General features: G+C 46.7%; 1 protein-coding gene across 1 annotated transcript in view; it reads left to right on the forward strand.

Moving 5' to 3' along the window:
• Positions 1 to 16715, forward strand: part of LOC110499879 (staphylococcal nuclease domain-containing protein 1) — a 311077-nt gene that overhangs the window by 24177 nt on the left and 270185 nt on the right. Inside the window, exon 10 of the mRNA XM_036957135.1 lies at positions 5358 to 5462. Coding sequence (XP_036813030.1) covers positions 5358 to 5462 — 105 coding nt within the window. The remainder of the gene's footprint in view (positions 1 to 5357; positions 5463 to 16715) is intronic.

Genomic DNA, 16715 nt, shown 5'->3' on the forward strand with positions numbered 1-16715 from the left:
GCACTGGGACCATGGGACTGAGGTGTTAGGAGTCCTCTCTCTCTCTCTCTCTCGCTGTCTGTGTGTTGTGTATGTGGACAAGTTAATTTCTCCCTCCGTCCCCAACGGTAAAACTATTTGCAGATGTATTATTTCTTACGTCTGCCTCTCCTCTTCTCTCCCCCCAGTCAGCTTTGGGACTAACTGAGCATCTCAGAATGCCTCGAGGGAGGTGCTTATGTGTTCAGGATTTCTCTAAACTTGGTCTAGCTCCAAGCCCGATTCCCAATAGCCTCCCACACAAGCTTGACTGGTATCCAAGAGTGGTTGTCTCCCATGTATATCTCAGCAATTGGGGCCTGTTCAAATACTAGTCATCCTTCCCTCATCCATCCTTCTCTTAAACAGTGTAAGATCTGATGGAGTTGCATCATTGATCCGACCAAGTGTGTGTGACCCGTGCGTGTGTGCTTACTTCCAAGTGAGCTTGATATGTTTGCCCACCCTTCCATGTGTGCCTGATGTACAGCCCATGTTTGCTGTGTATGTCACAGGTAGGCCTGAGTGGGTGTGTTTGTGCCTTTCCCAAGTGATCTTGATGTACAGCCCATTTTTGTTTATATCACACATTGATCTCTCTGTGTGGGCGGGTGGGCCTAAACTTGTCCACTGTTCCCCAGCTGAGCTTGAAGTAGACTTCATGTTTGTGTGTGAATGTCACAAGTGGGTCTGTCAGTCATTTCTCTTTGTTTTGGCAGCCGTCCTCTTCCTCTCCCTCTCTCCAGTCCCAGCACTCTCTTTCTCTCTCTCTCTCTCTCTCTCTCTCTCACTTTATTCACCAATCTGTTTCTCCTTCTGCGTTGGAGAGGAATTTATTTTGTTTGTTGGTAATACGGAGAGCGATTTCTAGACATTTTCACTGGAGTGGGATGGATCAGTCACGGTGCTAATCCTGACTGATGTCCATCTCTCTGTTCCCCCTCCTTCTCTCCCGGGAATCCCCTCTCCATGTGGAATGTGTGAATATACAATTGTCAGACGTGTGTGTTTGAGGCTGGAACTGTGGAACAAACAGTTTAGCAGACGTTAAAAGGACTGGCAATGGATCAATGTGATGCTCTACAATGTGTGATGATGCAGAGATAATTGTGACAGTAGGATGTATAGTTTCAGTGTCTTTTTACAATGTTTGGGTGGTACATTTTGTCGTGTTGTATTACATAATGTTATCGTTTATCTAAAAGTCATCACAAAACGGCCATGTTAATAATTGTTCATTATAATATACTTGACTTCTCTCACAATTGCAATGTGAATATATTAAGGTCGTTCAGTACGTGGAGTGGTGCTGTAGATTACACCTCTTCTCTCCCTCTGCTCTGTAGATTACACCTCTTCTCTCCCTCTGCTCTGTAGATTACACCTCTTCTCTCCCTCTGCTCTGTAGATTACACCTCTTCTCTCCCTCTGCTCTGTAGATTACACCTCGTCTCTCCCTCTGCTCTGTAGATTACACCTCGTCTCTCCCTCTGCTCTGTAGATTACACCTCTTCTCTCCCTCTGCTCTGTAGATTACACCTCGTCTCTCCCTCTGCTCTGTAGATTACACCTCGTCTCTCCCTCTGCTCTGTAGATTACACCTCTTCTCTCCCTCTGCTCTGTAGATTACACCTCTTCTCTCCCTCTGCTCTGTAGATTACACCTCGTCTCTCCCTCTGCTCTGTAGATTACACCTCTTCTCTCCCTCTGCTCTGTAGATTACACCTCGTCTCTCCCTCTGCTCTGTAGATTACACCTCTTCTCTCCCTCTGCTCTGTAGATTACACCTCTTTTCTCCCTCTGCTCTGTAGATTACACCTCTTCTCTCCCTCTGCTCTGTAGATTACACCTCGTCTCTCCCTCTGCTCTGTAGATTACACCTCGTCTCTCCCTCTGCTCTGTAGATTACACCTCGTCTCTCCCTCTGTAGATTACACCTCTTCTCTCCCTCTGCTCTGTAGATTACACCTCGTCTCTCCCTCTGCTCTGTAGATTACACCTCTTCTCTCCCTCTGCTCTGTAGATTACACCTCGTCTCTCCCTCTGCTCTGTAGATTACACCTCGTCTCTCCCTCTGCTCTGTAGATTACACCTCTTCTCTCCCTCTGCTCTGTAGATTACACCTCGTCTCTCCCTCTGCTCTGTAGATTACACCTCGTCTCTCCCTCTGCTCTGTAGATTACACCTCGTCTCTCCCTCTGCTCTGTAGATTACACCTCTTCTCTCCCTCTGCTCTGTAGATTACACCTCTTCTCTCCCTCTGTAGATTACACCTCGTCTCTCCCTCTGCTCTGTAGATTACACCTCGTCTCTCCCTCTGCTCTGTAGATTACACCTCGTCTCTCCCTCTGCTCTGCTGTGTAGCTCCAGTATGTGGTGCTGTAGACTGACTTTATTCATAGTGATGTACATATCTACTAGGGCTGGGTGATATATCAATAATTATCGAGGTAATTACTTCCCTCAATAACCATATAAAAACATTTAGATTCATTTTCGATAATGTCGATATAGAATAATTAGTTACAACAGTCCATTTCACCTCTGACGCAGCAGGAACATGCGGAGAAGTGACAATATGCACGTGGAGAGGTACACACCCACTAAAAACCACTTAGCACCTGGAGTGATGGAGTCGCCACTATTAAGCAGGAAAAATGAATGATGTAGGCAGAAACAGTGGCAGTGATAGCCATGGAGAAATGAATGATTTTAAAGGGTTTCAGTCATTTGGAAGTGGTTTGGCTTTTTGAAGTCCGACAAAGAGCAGAACAATGTTAGGTGCAAATTGTGCCGTAGACAGGTGGCTACCAAGTCTGGTAATACGACAAACATTTTTCAACATCTGAAGCAAAATCACTCTTTGGAACATGCAGGGAGTTTGAGTTTGCAGCACGGTGTTGATAAACGCCCCTCTAGCACCAGCCAATCTAGGGATGTTTGAGTTTGCAGCACGGTGTTGATAAACGCCCCTCTAGCACCAGCCAATCTAGGGATGTTTGAGTTTGCTCCACGGTGTTGATAAACGCCCCTCTAGCACCAGCCAATCTAGGGATGTTTGAGTTTGCAGCACGGTGTTGATAAACGCCCCTCTAGCACCAGCCAATCTAGGGATGTTTGAGTTTGCTCCACGGTGTTGATAAACGCCCCTCTAGCACCAGCCAATCTAGGGATGTTTGAGTTTGCAGCACGGTGTTGATAAACGCCCCTCTAGCACCAGCCAATCTAGGGATGTTTGAGTTTGCTCCACGGTGTTGATAAACGCCCCTCTAGCACCAGCCAATCTAGGGATGTTTGAGTTTGCAGCACGGTGTTGATAAACGCCCCTCTAGCACCAGCCAATCTAGGGATGTTTGAGTTTGCAGCACGGTGTTGATAAACGCCCCTCTAGCACCAGCCAATCTAGGGATGTTTGAGTTTGCTCCACGGTGTTGATAAACGCCCCTCTAGCACCAGCCAATCTAGGGATGTTTGAGTTTGCAGCACGGTGTTGATAAACGCCCCTCTAGCACCAGCCAATCTAGGGATGTTTGCCCGAAGCAGTCAACACTGACAGCGTTTATGCCCTACAAGCAAATATCGAAAAGACAGACATCACAAATGCTATTATGCATTGCATTGCTAAGGATATGCTACCAATTAGCACAGTCAAAAAGGAAGGTTTCAAGAGGCTTATCAATTTAATTGACCCCAGGTACGTGCTCCCTGGCAACAAACGTGGAACAATTTTGCTTAAAGTATCATTTTGTGTAGCTCACATAATGAAAACAAATGTAACCTTTATTTAACTAGGCAAGTCAGTTAAGAACAACTTCTTATTTACAATTACAACCCACTGTTCCCCGATAGGCCAACTGCTTTGTTCAGGGGTAGAATGACAGATTTTTACCTTGTCAGCTCAGGGATTCCATCTAGCAACCTTTCGGTTATTGGCCCAACGCTCTAACCACTAGGCTACCTGCTGGTTACTGGCCCAACGCTCTAACCACTAGGCTACCTGCTGGTTGCTGGCCCTACACTCTAACCACTAGGCTACCTGCTGGTTACTGGCCCAACGCTCTAACCACTAGGCTACTAGGCTAAGTTACTGTTACTCTGTGTATAGAGCCAAGTTACTGTTACTGTGTATAGAGCCAAGTTACTGTTACTCTGTGTATAGAGCCAAGTTACTGTTACTCTGTGTATAGAGCCACGTTACTGTTACTCTGTGTATAGAGCCATGTTACTGTTACTCTGTGTATAGAGCCACGTTACTGTTACTCTGTGTATAGAGCCACGTTACTGTTACTCTGTGTATAGAGCCATGTTACTGTTACTCTGTGTATAGAGCCATGTTACTGTTACTCTGTGTATAGAGCCACGTTACTGTTACTCGGTGTATAGAGCCACGTTACTGTTACTGTGTATAGAGCCACGTTACTGTTACTCTGTGTATAGAGCCAAGTTACTGTTACTCTGTGTATAGAGCCAAGTTACTGTTACTCTGTGTATAGAGCCACGTTACTGTTACTCTGTGTATAGAGCCACGTTACTGTTACTCTGTGTATAGAGCCACGTTACTGTTACTCTGTGTATAGAGCCAAGTTACTGTTACTCTGTGTATAGAGCCACGTTACTGTTACTGTGTATAGAGCCAAGTTACTGTTACTCTGTGTATAGAGCCAAGTTACTGTTACTGTGTATAGAGCCAAGTTACTGTTACTCTGTGTATAGAGCCAAGTTACTGTTACTCTGTGTATAGAGCCACGTTACTGTTACTCTGTGTATAGAGCCAAGTTACTGTTACTCTGTGTATAGAGCCAAGTTACTGTTACTCTGTGTATAGAGCCAAGTTACTGTTACTCTGTGTATAGAGCCAAGTTACTGTTACTCTGTATTTATTATAATTTTTTACACATTTGACTTTTTCTATTATTTCTGTTTTCTGTGTCTATTGTTGGGAAGGGCCCGTAGCTAAGCATTTCACTGTTGGTCTACACCTTGTTGTTTACGAAGCATGTGATGAATACCATTAGAATTGTTTGTTGTCGGACTAAAGCCTTCGCTCTCTCTGTGCTCTGCTCTGTTTAAACTAGGCTCAGTTCAGCTCAGCCCACAGAGCCAATTCTCTTGAAAGCAGCTGTCCTCTCTGTCCTCCAAATGGAGCCGCGATGCCTTCCTCACTAACCTCTCTCCCTCTCTCTCTCCACTCTCTCCTCCCTCCCCACTCTATCCCACCATCTCTGTGCCCCTTCCCTTCTTTCTCCCACAATATTTCTCCCCATTCTCTCTCACCCCTCCCTTTCTACATCCCTCTCACCCTCCCCTTCTCTCTCTCTCCTTTTCTCCCTCTCTCCCAGGTGATGCAGGTCGTCAATGCGGACGCCGTCGTGGTCAAGCTTAACTCTGGCGAGTACAAGACCATCCACTTGTCCAGCATCCGACCCCCCAGGATCGAGGGCGAGGTACGCACCCCCCCCCGTCGCTATATCTTTGTGTTGTGTGTTGGTGTCTTGTCCTTGGCTTGGCCACCCTGACACAGAGGATCATTACCAGCTCCATAGGGGCGCCTGCTGTCAGAGCCACTGTTTGGAAAGCGTTGATGTGGGCCCTTTCCCTCCCCCAGTCTTCTTTGAAAAGGCATTCCTTGTCTGTCTCTCGGTCTCTTCTCTCTGTGTGTCTGTCTCTGTGTCTTTCTCTCTCTCTCCCACCCACCTCTGTGTGTTTGATTGCTGCAGAGAAGTGGGCTGATCCATCCTTTCCCTTACTCACAGCTCGCCGCGTGCACACAAGGAGAGACAAAATACACACACTGTCATTCACCTCTCATGTACTCCGTCACCACTGTAAGACAAGCATGCACACTCACTGTCACCAGGCACGCATACTTAACCGGTCACTACTCTGTCACACTCATGGTATCAGAACACAACTTTCAGTCTGTTCCCTTCTTGTACTCAACAAACACACAGCCCTACCACATCCACGTCTGTATATCTCCACTCCTCCATTTGTGTTTCCTCCCATTTAAGCCCCGCTAGAGTCCTAATCAGATTTGTCTCTCTCTGGTCGGGTATAAATTGAAAAGAGAGAGATGGACAGAAATAGTTTTTAAATGGAGCCCTTAATGATGGAAGAAGAACAGTAGCTAAATATAGTCATGTGGCCATCGCCAGAACAACCACACTGGAATTAGCTGGCGACCCCTGACCCCGTCTGCTATTGGCCCCATGATGATGATTTGGCACTCAGTGTAATTGGAGGAGATGGCACTTCCTGGTAATTTTTTTTTTTTTTTTACCTTTAACTAGGCAAGTCGGTTAAGAACAAATTCTTATTTACAACGACAGCCTACCCCGGCCAAACCCGGCCGACGCTGGGCCAATTGTGCGTCACCCTATGGGATTCATAATCACGGCCAGATGTGATGCAGCCTGGATTCGAACCAGGGACTGTAGTGACGCCTCTTGCACTGAGATGCAGTGCCTTAGACCGCTGCGCCTCTCAGGAGCCCGGGTTGCCCCTTATTTCCTCCCTGAGGCTGGGCTTTGTCTGAAATGGCACCCTGTTCCCTATATAGTGACTGCATGGTACCCCCTTACCACTGATACCAGGTCAGTTTACCATCCCCTCTAATGGTTAAGGTTGTGGGTTGGGTAATCTGATCCTAGATCAGTGTTGAGGACCGGAAACAACTTCTACCATGACTATGATTGCGTGATGGTTCAGCTCTAACCGAGACTGAGGAGGCATTTCCTGTTTCCCTTTCTCCTACCTGTATTGTTCCTAGTAGTACATTCAGTACGCCAGCCTTCTCTTCCACTGTCCTTCAGCCTGCGTCAATAGGGAGTCGTTGGTATTGGAGAGGAGCAGTTAGCAGAAGAATCCTACTTCTATGGCCTCGAGTCCTGAGAGCAAAGTTGAGTACCTCTTGTGGGCAGTAACAGGCTTTTTGTTTCTGACGCAAGGCAGTTCAATTTGGACTATTATCTCATAGCTCTTTGTGGCTGGAAGACAAAGAAGAGCGATATACAAAAGAAAGCCTCATTGGTGAATTATTGTACTGTATTTAATGGTGCTGACAATAACTATTAGTCACCAATGTGCTGACTGATGTATCTAAAACGAATGAATGAAAAATGTCTGCAGTCTCCTAAATGACTGAAATGTTAATGCGTTGCTGTAAGTGTTGGGTGTTCTGAGTGGGCTGGAATCCCTGTGAGGACAGAACGTTGTTTCCTACCAAGAGTGGCTCAATATCTTCTCATAGGCAGTTCATTACGTGGGATACATCTCATTGTACAACGGGGCCAGTGTGATTGCAGGCTTTTGTTCTAGCAAAGCAGCAACACGTCTACTTCAACTCATCAGTCTTGATTGGTGATGAGTAGAATCGGGTGTGTTGCTGCTTGGCTGGAACGAAAGCCTGCACCCCACAAACCTTGTATTGGGTGCCCAGGTGTTTTGGACAGATACGGCTAAAGAAACACTTCACATGCGGACAAGGCAGTGTAGGAGCAAATATATGCTGCAGGCCTTTTGTCTGTTGGTTTGGAATAGCCTACCTTTCAATTAGAGGTCGACAGATTAATCGGAATGGCCGATTTAATTAAGGCCGATTTCAAGTTTTCATAACAATTGGAAATCGGTATTTTTGGGTGCAGAGTTGCCGTTTACATTTTTTTTTTACACCTTTATTGAATCTTTATTTGGCAAGTCATTTAAGAACACATTCTTATTTTCAATGACGGCCTAGAAACGGTGGGTTAACTGCCTCTTCAGGGGCAGAACGACAGATTTTCACCTTGTCAGCTCGGGGGATCCAATCTTGCAACCTTACAGTTAACTAGTCCAACGCAATAACGACCTGCCTCTCTCTCGTTGTACTCCACAAGGAGACTGACTGCCTGTTAAGCAAATGCAGTAAGCCAAGGTAAGTTGCTAGCTAGCATTAAACTTATCTTATTAAAAACAATCAATCATAATCACTAGTCAACTACACATGGTTGATATTACTAGGTATTATCTAGTGTGTCCTGCGTTGCATATAATCTGACTGAGCATACAAGTATCTGACTGAGCGGTGGTAGGCAGAAGCAGGCAAACATTCATTCAAACAGCACTTTCGTGCGTTTTGCCAGCAGCTCTTCGTTGTGCGTCAAGCATTGCGCTGTTTATGACTTCAAACCTATCAACTCCCGAGATGAGGCTGGTGTAACCGACGTGAAATGGCTGGCTAGTTAGCGCACGCTACTCGCTCTGAGCCTTGGGGTGGTTGTTTCCCTTGCTCTGCATGGGTAAAGCTGCTTCGATGTGGTGGCTGTTGTCGTTGTGTTGCTGGTTCAGGCCCAGGGAGGAGTGAGGAGAGGGACGGAAGCTATACTGTTGCACTGGCAATACTAAAGTGACTATAAGAACATCCAATAGTCAACGGTTTATGAAATACAAATGGTATAGAGGGATATAGTCCTATAATTCCTATAATAACTACAACCTAAATCTTCTTACCTGGGAATATTGAAGACTCATGTTAAAAGGAACCACCAGCTTTCATATGTTCTCATGTTCTGAGCAAGGAACTTAAAACGTTAGCTTTTTTTACATAGCACATATTGCACTTTTACTTTCTTCTTCAACACTTTGTTTTTGCATTATTTAAACCAAATTGAACATCTTTCATTATTTACTCGAGGCTGAATTGATTTTATTGGTGTATTATATTAAGTTAAAATAAGTGTTAATTCAGTATTGTTGTAATTGTCATTATTACAAATGCATAAAACATTTTTTTATTTTAAATTGGCCGATCAATCGGTATCTGCTTTTTTTTGGTCCTCCAATAATCGGTATCGGCGTTGAAAAATCATAATCGGTCGACCTCTAATATCAATACTTACTAGTCGGCAGATGGATTTAAAACGGTTGTTGTCATATACCGAAATGAGCACAATTAACATTAAAATGAAGCGTATGCCTGGTTAAAGCTTTTTTTAATGTCTTTATTTGTTTTTTGATAGCCTACTCAGAATGGCATAATCTCTTCTAATTTAGACTGGAGGTGTCTGAAGATCGTCATGGGGATTTCTATTCATATTGTAATGTGTAATTATTGCAGAAGGGAGAACATTAATCTGTCAATATAGACAATGTTTAGCAGTTGGAGGCTTATAGATTTTACACTTTCACTTTTTCCTCTATTACGCTTCATGCTGCATCTTCCCCTCCTCCCTTGTCCCCCCCTCACCCTCTCTCCCTTCTATTGTTAGCGTCTCAGATCATTAGGAGAATACTTTGTACTCCTCCTCTTTGTCCCTCTCCTTCTTTCCCCCTGTTCCCTTCCCTTTCACCCTTATTGCTTTCATTCTCTGTCCCCTGTCTCAATTCTCTGTCCCCTGTCTCAATTCTCTGTCCCCTGTCTCAATTCTCTGTCCCCTGTCTCAATTCTCTGTCCCTTGTCTCAATTCTCTGTCCCCTGTCTCTGGTGCGTTGTCGTCTCTTGTGGATCAGAGTGGTATACTATGAAACATGCTAGATCTACTCCGGATAAATAAATATGTATTGTTACATACACCAGATAGGTGCAGTGAAATGTGTTCTATTACAGGATCAGCCATAGTAGTACGGTGCCCTGGAGAAAATTAGCGTTCAGTGCCTTGCTCAAGGGCACCTTGGCTGATTTGTCATCTTCTCGGTTTTGGTATTCTGACCAGGAACCTTTCAGTCCTGGCCCAACGCTCTAACTGCTAGGCTGCCGCTAGGCTACCTGCTGTTCTTAAAAAGCTAACCAGATTCAGTTAGCTTCACATTCCAGGTCAGGCTTCATCCGTATTACTCATCCACCTGCCACTAACTGTAGCAAGCTTGTAACTGCTTGTGCATTGAGACGATGCTGAAACATCAATCCATGGGCATCAGAACTATTCATTGAAACAATTCTGAAACGTCAATCCATTGGCGTGTCAGTGCCACATCTTACATTTGTGCCGAAAGAAAAGTTATCTTGCAAATTCAGCAGGCTATGGTGTGAAATAGACTTAGAATTGTCTTTATTTTATTACTTATCGTTAATGCCGTCTTTGCTGTGCTGATCAATGCACAGGTATCTTTTCCTCCCACCTCTCACTCCTTCTTTACCTTGTGGCCATAGACATATAATACATCAACTCAGCAAAAAAAGAAACTTCCTATTTCAGGACCCTGTCTTTCAAAGATAATTAGTAATAATCCTACACAGATCTTCATTGTAAAGGGTTTAAACACTGTTTCCCATGCTTGTTCAATGAACAAGCTGATCGTCCTCGCATTGGCAGATCATATGTAACAACACCTGCACAGGATCGGTACATCCGAACATCACACCTGCGGGTCAGGTACAGGATGGCAACAACAACTGCCCGAGTTACACCAGGAACGCACAATCCTTCCATCAGTGCTCAGACTGACCGCAATAGGCTAAGAGAGGCTGGACTGATGGCTTGTAGGCCTGTTGTAAAGCAGGTCCTCACTAGACATCACCGGCAACAACGTCGCCTATGGGCACAAACCCACCTTCGCTGGATCTTCACTGACGAGTGGCGGTTTTGTCTCACCAGGGGTGATGGTTGGATTCGCGTTTATTGTCGAAGGAATGAGCGTTACACCGAGGCCTGTACTCTGGAGCGGGATCAATTTGGAGGTGGAGGGTCCGTCATGGTCTGGGGCGGTGTGTCACAGCATCATTGGACTGAGCTTGTTGTCATTGTAGGCAATCTCAACGCTGTGCGTTACAGGGAAGACATCCTGCTCCCTCATGTGGTATCCTTCCTGCAGGCTCATCCTGACATGACCCTCCAGCATGACAATGCCACCAGCCATACTGCTCGTTCTGTGCGTGTTTTCCTGCAAGACAGGAATGTCAGTGTTCTGCCATGGCCATCGAAGAACCCGTATCTCAATCCCATTGAGCATGTCTGGGACCTGTTGGATAAAAGGGTGAGGACTAGAGACATTCCCCCCAGAAATGTCTGGGAACTTGCAGGTGCCTTGGTGGAAGAGTGGGATATCATCTCACAGCAAGAACTGGCAAATCTGGTGCAGTCCATGAGGAGGAGATGCACTGCAGGACTTAATGCAGCTGGTGGCCACGCCAGATACTGACTGTTACTTTTGATTTTGAACCCTCTTTTGTTCAGGGACATATCATTCCATCTCTGTTAGTCACATGTCTGTGGGACTTGTTCAGTTTGTCTCAGTTGTTGAATCTTGTTATGTTCATACAAATATTTACACATGTTAAGTTTGCTGAAAAGAAACGCAGTTGGCAGAGGATGTTTCATTTTTTTGCTGAGTTTAGAAGGGTTTTGTGACCTCTGACCCTGGTAATTTGAATGTTAAGCTTATGGGTACACTAGCGATGGCTGCCAGTCTTGTCTTGAATGGGAACTATCAACTATGGATTATGTCTCTGGTTGGTTGCGGCTGTCAGTTTGTATTTAGACATTTGTGAAAGGCTATCTCAGGAAAGCAAATCCTTTACTAAATGTGTAATGTGATTAGGTATTTTAACATTAAAAAAAATAATTATACAAATTTTTTTTTGATTTAATAAAATATTTAATCAGTAGTCTTCTTCAAATGAAGGAGATGATGATGTAATCTCTGCAAGAGGGAGGATATCTGATTTCATTGGTCCTCAACTCTTGGCTAGGACACTTCATTCAGGATAAATTGAGTTAGCTCTGAGGTAGCCTTTTAGTTCTGAAGGATTCTTTGGGATAAACATTTTTACCTGGCTAAAAGGCATCTGACTTTTGTAATACTGGTTATTCTAAGTTGAACTCAGAGTTGTGCAAAGTTACCTCAATAACTCCTCAAACCTGATTCATAGTATAGTGCTCAGGTAGCTCTTTGTGTGTCTGTGTTTTCCACTCTTTATCCTTTGTAGTCATTGCTTCCCTCATTGGCCAGTGTGTCTGTACAGTATGCCTCTGCTTCCTTTGTTGTGACAGGCATGTCTGCATCTCTCTTCATCCATCCACCCACTCCTCCTCCACCATCTCTTCAATCTCCCTGCCCTCTATTCTCTCCCTCTTTTTCTGTAGCTCTCTGTATCCCTCTCTCTCCTTTTCTGTAGTTCTCTCTCTGTAACCCCCCCCCCCTCTTTCTCCCTCTCTGGCTGTACCAGATGCGTTGACAGCATGTACTTTGTGCTCCATTGCACGGTTGTATGTTTGGGGAAGGCTGGGAGAGGGGTTAAGACCAGCATATGGAGACAAAGATGTGCTTTCACTGCTGTCTGTGGCTCTGTCTCTGTGGCTCTGTCTCTGTGGCTCTGTCTCTGTGGCTCTGTCTCTGTGGCTCTGTCTCTGTGGCTCTGTCTCTGTGGCTCTGTCTCTGTGGCTCTGTCTCTGTGGCTCTGGCTCTGTGGCTCTGGCTCTGTGGCTCTGGCTCTGTTCTATTAGCTAACCCTAGTGTTACGTAAAGGCCAAAAGCGACGCCCAGAGTAGGAAGGATACATGCATACTGACACACTACAGCATTTGTCCTTGAGAGAAAGTGTTTGAGAGTTGGAAGTGGAAGAAGGTCACCATGCAGTGTTGCTGGTCCAGTTGTCTGACGTGTTTCCGGGGTGACAGAAATGTCACCACGTACGTGCAGTATGTGTAGGGTGACATCTCTGCTAGCCCTGCTTTCCCTACTGCCAGATGTCTGCTAAATGCTAATCTCACTCCTGATCAGTTGCCTGATTTAGTTAGGAAGCCCACACATGTTCTCCTAAGCTGGCTGTGTCAGTAGACAGACTGGATTTGGCTTCTCATAAGTAGTCTTACGCGCACGCTCACAGCTTGTGGCTACAGTGCCTTCTGTGACCTCCCTCAGTTCCATAGTAAAAGACCGGGTACCCCCTCCCTGTCCCTCCAAGCTGAATTGGGACTTTGGAGAGTTTCCAGGGCCAGTCCTGTGTGTGTGGCCTTATGGGGAGTTTCCAGGGCCAGTCCTGTGTGTGTGGCCTTATGGGGAGTTTCCAGGGCCAGTCCTGTGTGTGTGGCCGTATGGGGAGTTTCCAGGGCCAGTCCTGTGTGTGTGGCCTTATGGGGAGTTTCCAGGGCCAGTCCTGTGTGTGTGGCCTTATGGGGAGTTTCCAGGGCCAGTCCTGTGTGTGTGGCCGTATGGGGAGGTTCCAGGGCCAGTCCTGTGTGTGTGGCCTTATGGGGAGTTTCCAGGGCCAGTCCTGTGTGTGTGGCCGTATGGGGAATTTCTAGGGCCAGTCCTGTGTGTGTGGCCGTATGGGGAATTTCCAGGGCCAGTCCTGTGTGTGTGGCCTTATGGGGAGTTTCCAGGGCCTGTCCTGTGTGTGTGTGGCCGTATGGGGAGGTTCCAGGGCCAGTCCTGTGTGTGTGTGGCCGTTTGGGGAGGTTCCAGGGCCAGTCCTGTGTGTGTGGCCGTTTGGGGAGGTTCCAGGGCCTGTCCTGTGTGTGTGTGTGTGTGTGTGTGTGGCCGTATGGGGAGGTTCCAGGGCCTGTCCTGTGTGTGGCCGTATGGGGAGGTTCCAGGGCCTGTCCTGTGTGTGTGTGTGTGGCCGTATGGGGAGGTTCCAGGGCCAGTCCTGTGTGTGTGGCCGTATGGGGAGGTTCCAGGGCCTGTCCTGTGTGTGTGTGGCCGTATGGGGAGGTTCCAGGGCCTGTCCTGTGTGTGTGTGTGGCCGTATGGGGAGGTTCCAGGGCCAGTCCTGTGTGTTTGTGTGGCTGTATGGGGAGGTTCCAGGGCCAGTCCTGTGTGTGTGGCCGTATGGGGAGGTTCCAGGGCCAGTCCTGTGTGTGTGGCCGTATGGGGAGGTTCCAGGGCCAGTCCTGTGTGTGTGTGGCCGTATGGGGAGGTTCCAGGGCCAGTCCTGTGTGTGTGTGGCCGTATGGGGAGGTTCCAGGGCCAGTCCTGTGTGTGTGGCCGTATGGGGAGGTTCCAGGGCCTGTCCTGTGTGTGTGGCCGTATGGGGAGGTTCCAGGGCCAGTCCTGTGTGTGTGGCCTTATGGGGAGGTTCCAGGGCTAGTCCTGTGTGTGTGGCCTTATGGGGAGGTTCCAGGGCCAGTCCTGTGTGTGTGGCCGTATGGGGAGGTTCCAGGGCCAGTCCTGTATGTGTGGCCGTATGGGGAGGTTCCAGGGCCAGTCCTGTGTGTGTGGCCGTATGGGGAGGTTCCAGGGCCAGTCCTGTGTGTGTGGCCGTATGGGGAGGTTCCAGGGCCTGTCCTGTGTGTGGCCGTATGGGGAGGTTCCAGGGCCTGTCCTGTGTGTGTGTGTGTGTGTGTGGCCGTATGGGGAGGTTCCAGGGCCAGTCCTGTGTATGGGGAGGTTCCAGGGCCTGTCCTGTGTGTGTGGCCGTTTGGGGAGGTTCCAGGGCCAGATGCGATGACCAGTGCACAGATGAACTGTGACAACGCTGCCACGCTCTCTTTCCCTTTCTGGTTGCTGGGACTTCCTCCAACCATGGGACATGACATCTCCTTTGATTTGACAGGCTGTGGGACAAATGGTGACTAGCCACAGTGAAACGTGACTTCATGTTACGGGTACCAACCCTTTTTAGGCTTAGCTTCCTCTCTCTCCCCCCTCTGTTCTTTTTCACTCAACCATGTACTCGTCCCCTCTTACTTTCTCATCACTCCCATCTGTCTCCTTCCCTCTCTCCTCTCCTCTGGTGTGGCAGTGGTGTATTTTCAGATGCAAGTTATTTTGAGCAGGCCGGGTTGGAGTCGACTCTTTTTCCCCTCCCCCTCTCTCCAGCCAGCCTCTGCAGCAGTAGCAGGCAGCAGGACAAGCCTGGAGAAAACGCAATAGTAGATGGGGGAGATGTCAGAACAGCTCAATGAGTCACTGTTATACCCACTCCCTCCCTGTGTGTGTGTGTAATGGGGGCTTAATGTATAGCATAAGAGATGACGACAAACCGTCGTCTTTATGTAATGGGAACCAACACAGGAAGTGTCTCATCCTTAGGTGGAATGTATAGTTCTGACTCTTTGCTGTAGCTAGTGTGTATGTCTCATACTTATGCGGACAGAATAGCTTCCTTTCAACTCTACAGCTAAACTGTGTGTGTGTGTGTGTGTGTGTGTATCATGCTTCTGCGTACAGTATCTATTTTGCCATCAAAGTGCCTGGTGTTATTTTGCAGTCGATGTTTGTATTTAGTGGAATATGTTATTTTCTGTAGTTCTTCCCCTCTGTTTTGCTCTGCTCATGCCCTCACCCCTCTTGTTCTCTCGCCATCTATCTCACTCCCTCATGCCGTCAAACCCCCCCTTCCTCCCTCATGTCTCTCCATGCGTTCTCTTCATTTTGTTGTGCCTGTGGCCTCCAGCGTGGCGCACTGACCCTGTCATCTGGGGTCGTCCCACTGCACGTCCCCCGTGACTCACCTCACACCCCATTGGCTGTTTGACATTTCCTCTACGCCGGTTGGACCCCCGCTCCTTGCCTGCGATTGGCTGAAAGTTTTTGGCCCACGCACAACCCAGCAGCTCTTATGTCATCGCCTACGATAGAGTAGGCAGAGGAGGAGATGATGATGATGATGATGATGATGATCTCAGTGAGATTGACAGTGGAGTTAGCGGGGAGTGTGTTAGCTAGCTACGTCAATGGGTCAACCTGCGTAGCACTGTGATGTGGTAGTACGAAAAACATACCAAGACGCAAGAGAAACGGGGACAGCTGCTGTGACTTTAATAAATAAAAACATCTTACCTCAGGATACTTCACACGATGACTCTTCCAGAAACAGAAAAAGTAGCACTCGGATGTTAAATAAAAACATCTTACCTCAGGATACTTCACACGATGACTCTTCCAGAAACCGAAAAAGTAGCACTCGGATGTTAAATAAAAACATCTTACCTCAGGATACTTCACACGATGACTCTTCCAGAAACAGAAAAAGTAGCACTCGGATGTTAAATAAAAACATCTTACCTCAGGATACTTCACACGATGACTCTTCCAGAAACAGAAAAAGGAGCACTCGGATGTTAAATAAAAAAATAAAAAAAGTTTGTCATTGAAGATCGTAGAGGGTGGGGATGTTGTAGTGAAAGAGTGTGTCGGTGTGTGGAAGATGGATAACTGCTGCTTGAGTACCAGTCTCTTCAGCTAATCCACCTTCTATAGTCCATGTCATGTGCCAAAGATACTGATCTCTCTGCTATCTTCAAATATAAACATTCTATCATTAATGAGTTCCAGGAGAACCCAGGGGTTGGGTATAAGCACAGTGCTTGTTGACATGGCTGAGGTGTGTTTTTGTTTGTGTTTGTGAGCTAGCGCCATGTATGTCTTGTATTAAAGCTTCAGGTACTGTGTGCTCCTCTTTCCCTCCCTCCGTCCCTCTCTCTCTACAACAGTTTCATGCTCATTTAGTTAGGGAGGTCTTTACACATGCAGTCAGTCTTAAATGCAGGTTGTTTCTCTCAAAGTCCCTCAATGTACAGTTCCATCTTCAGTGTTCATTCTCTCTCTACAGGCTAGCCAGCGTGCCCACGCCATACACACTCTGCGGCGTCTGCACACTCAAAATGCACTCCACGCACAGCACCTTGCAAAAGTATTCAGGCCCCTTGGATTTCTTCAGTTTATGTTAAAAAGTGGGATTAAAATGTATTTAATTATTTTGTTTTTGTTAAATACTCATTCATTTTATTTTATTCATTTTATTTAAAAGAAATGTATACAAAATTCATAAAGTTTGC

The sequence above is a fragment of the Oncorhynchus mykiss genome, chromosome 21 (assembly GCF_013265735.2).
Source record: "Oncorhynchus mykiss isolate Arlee chromosome 21, USDA_OmykA_1.1, whole genome shotgun sequence".
Taxonomy (NCBI): Eukaryota; Metazoa; Chordata; class Actinopteri; order Salmoniformes; family Salmonidae; genus Oncorhynchus; species Oncorhynchus mykiss.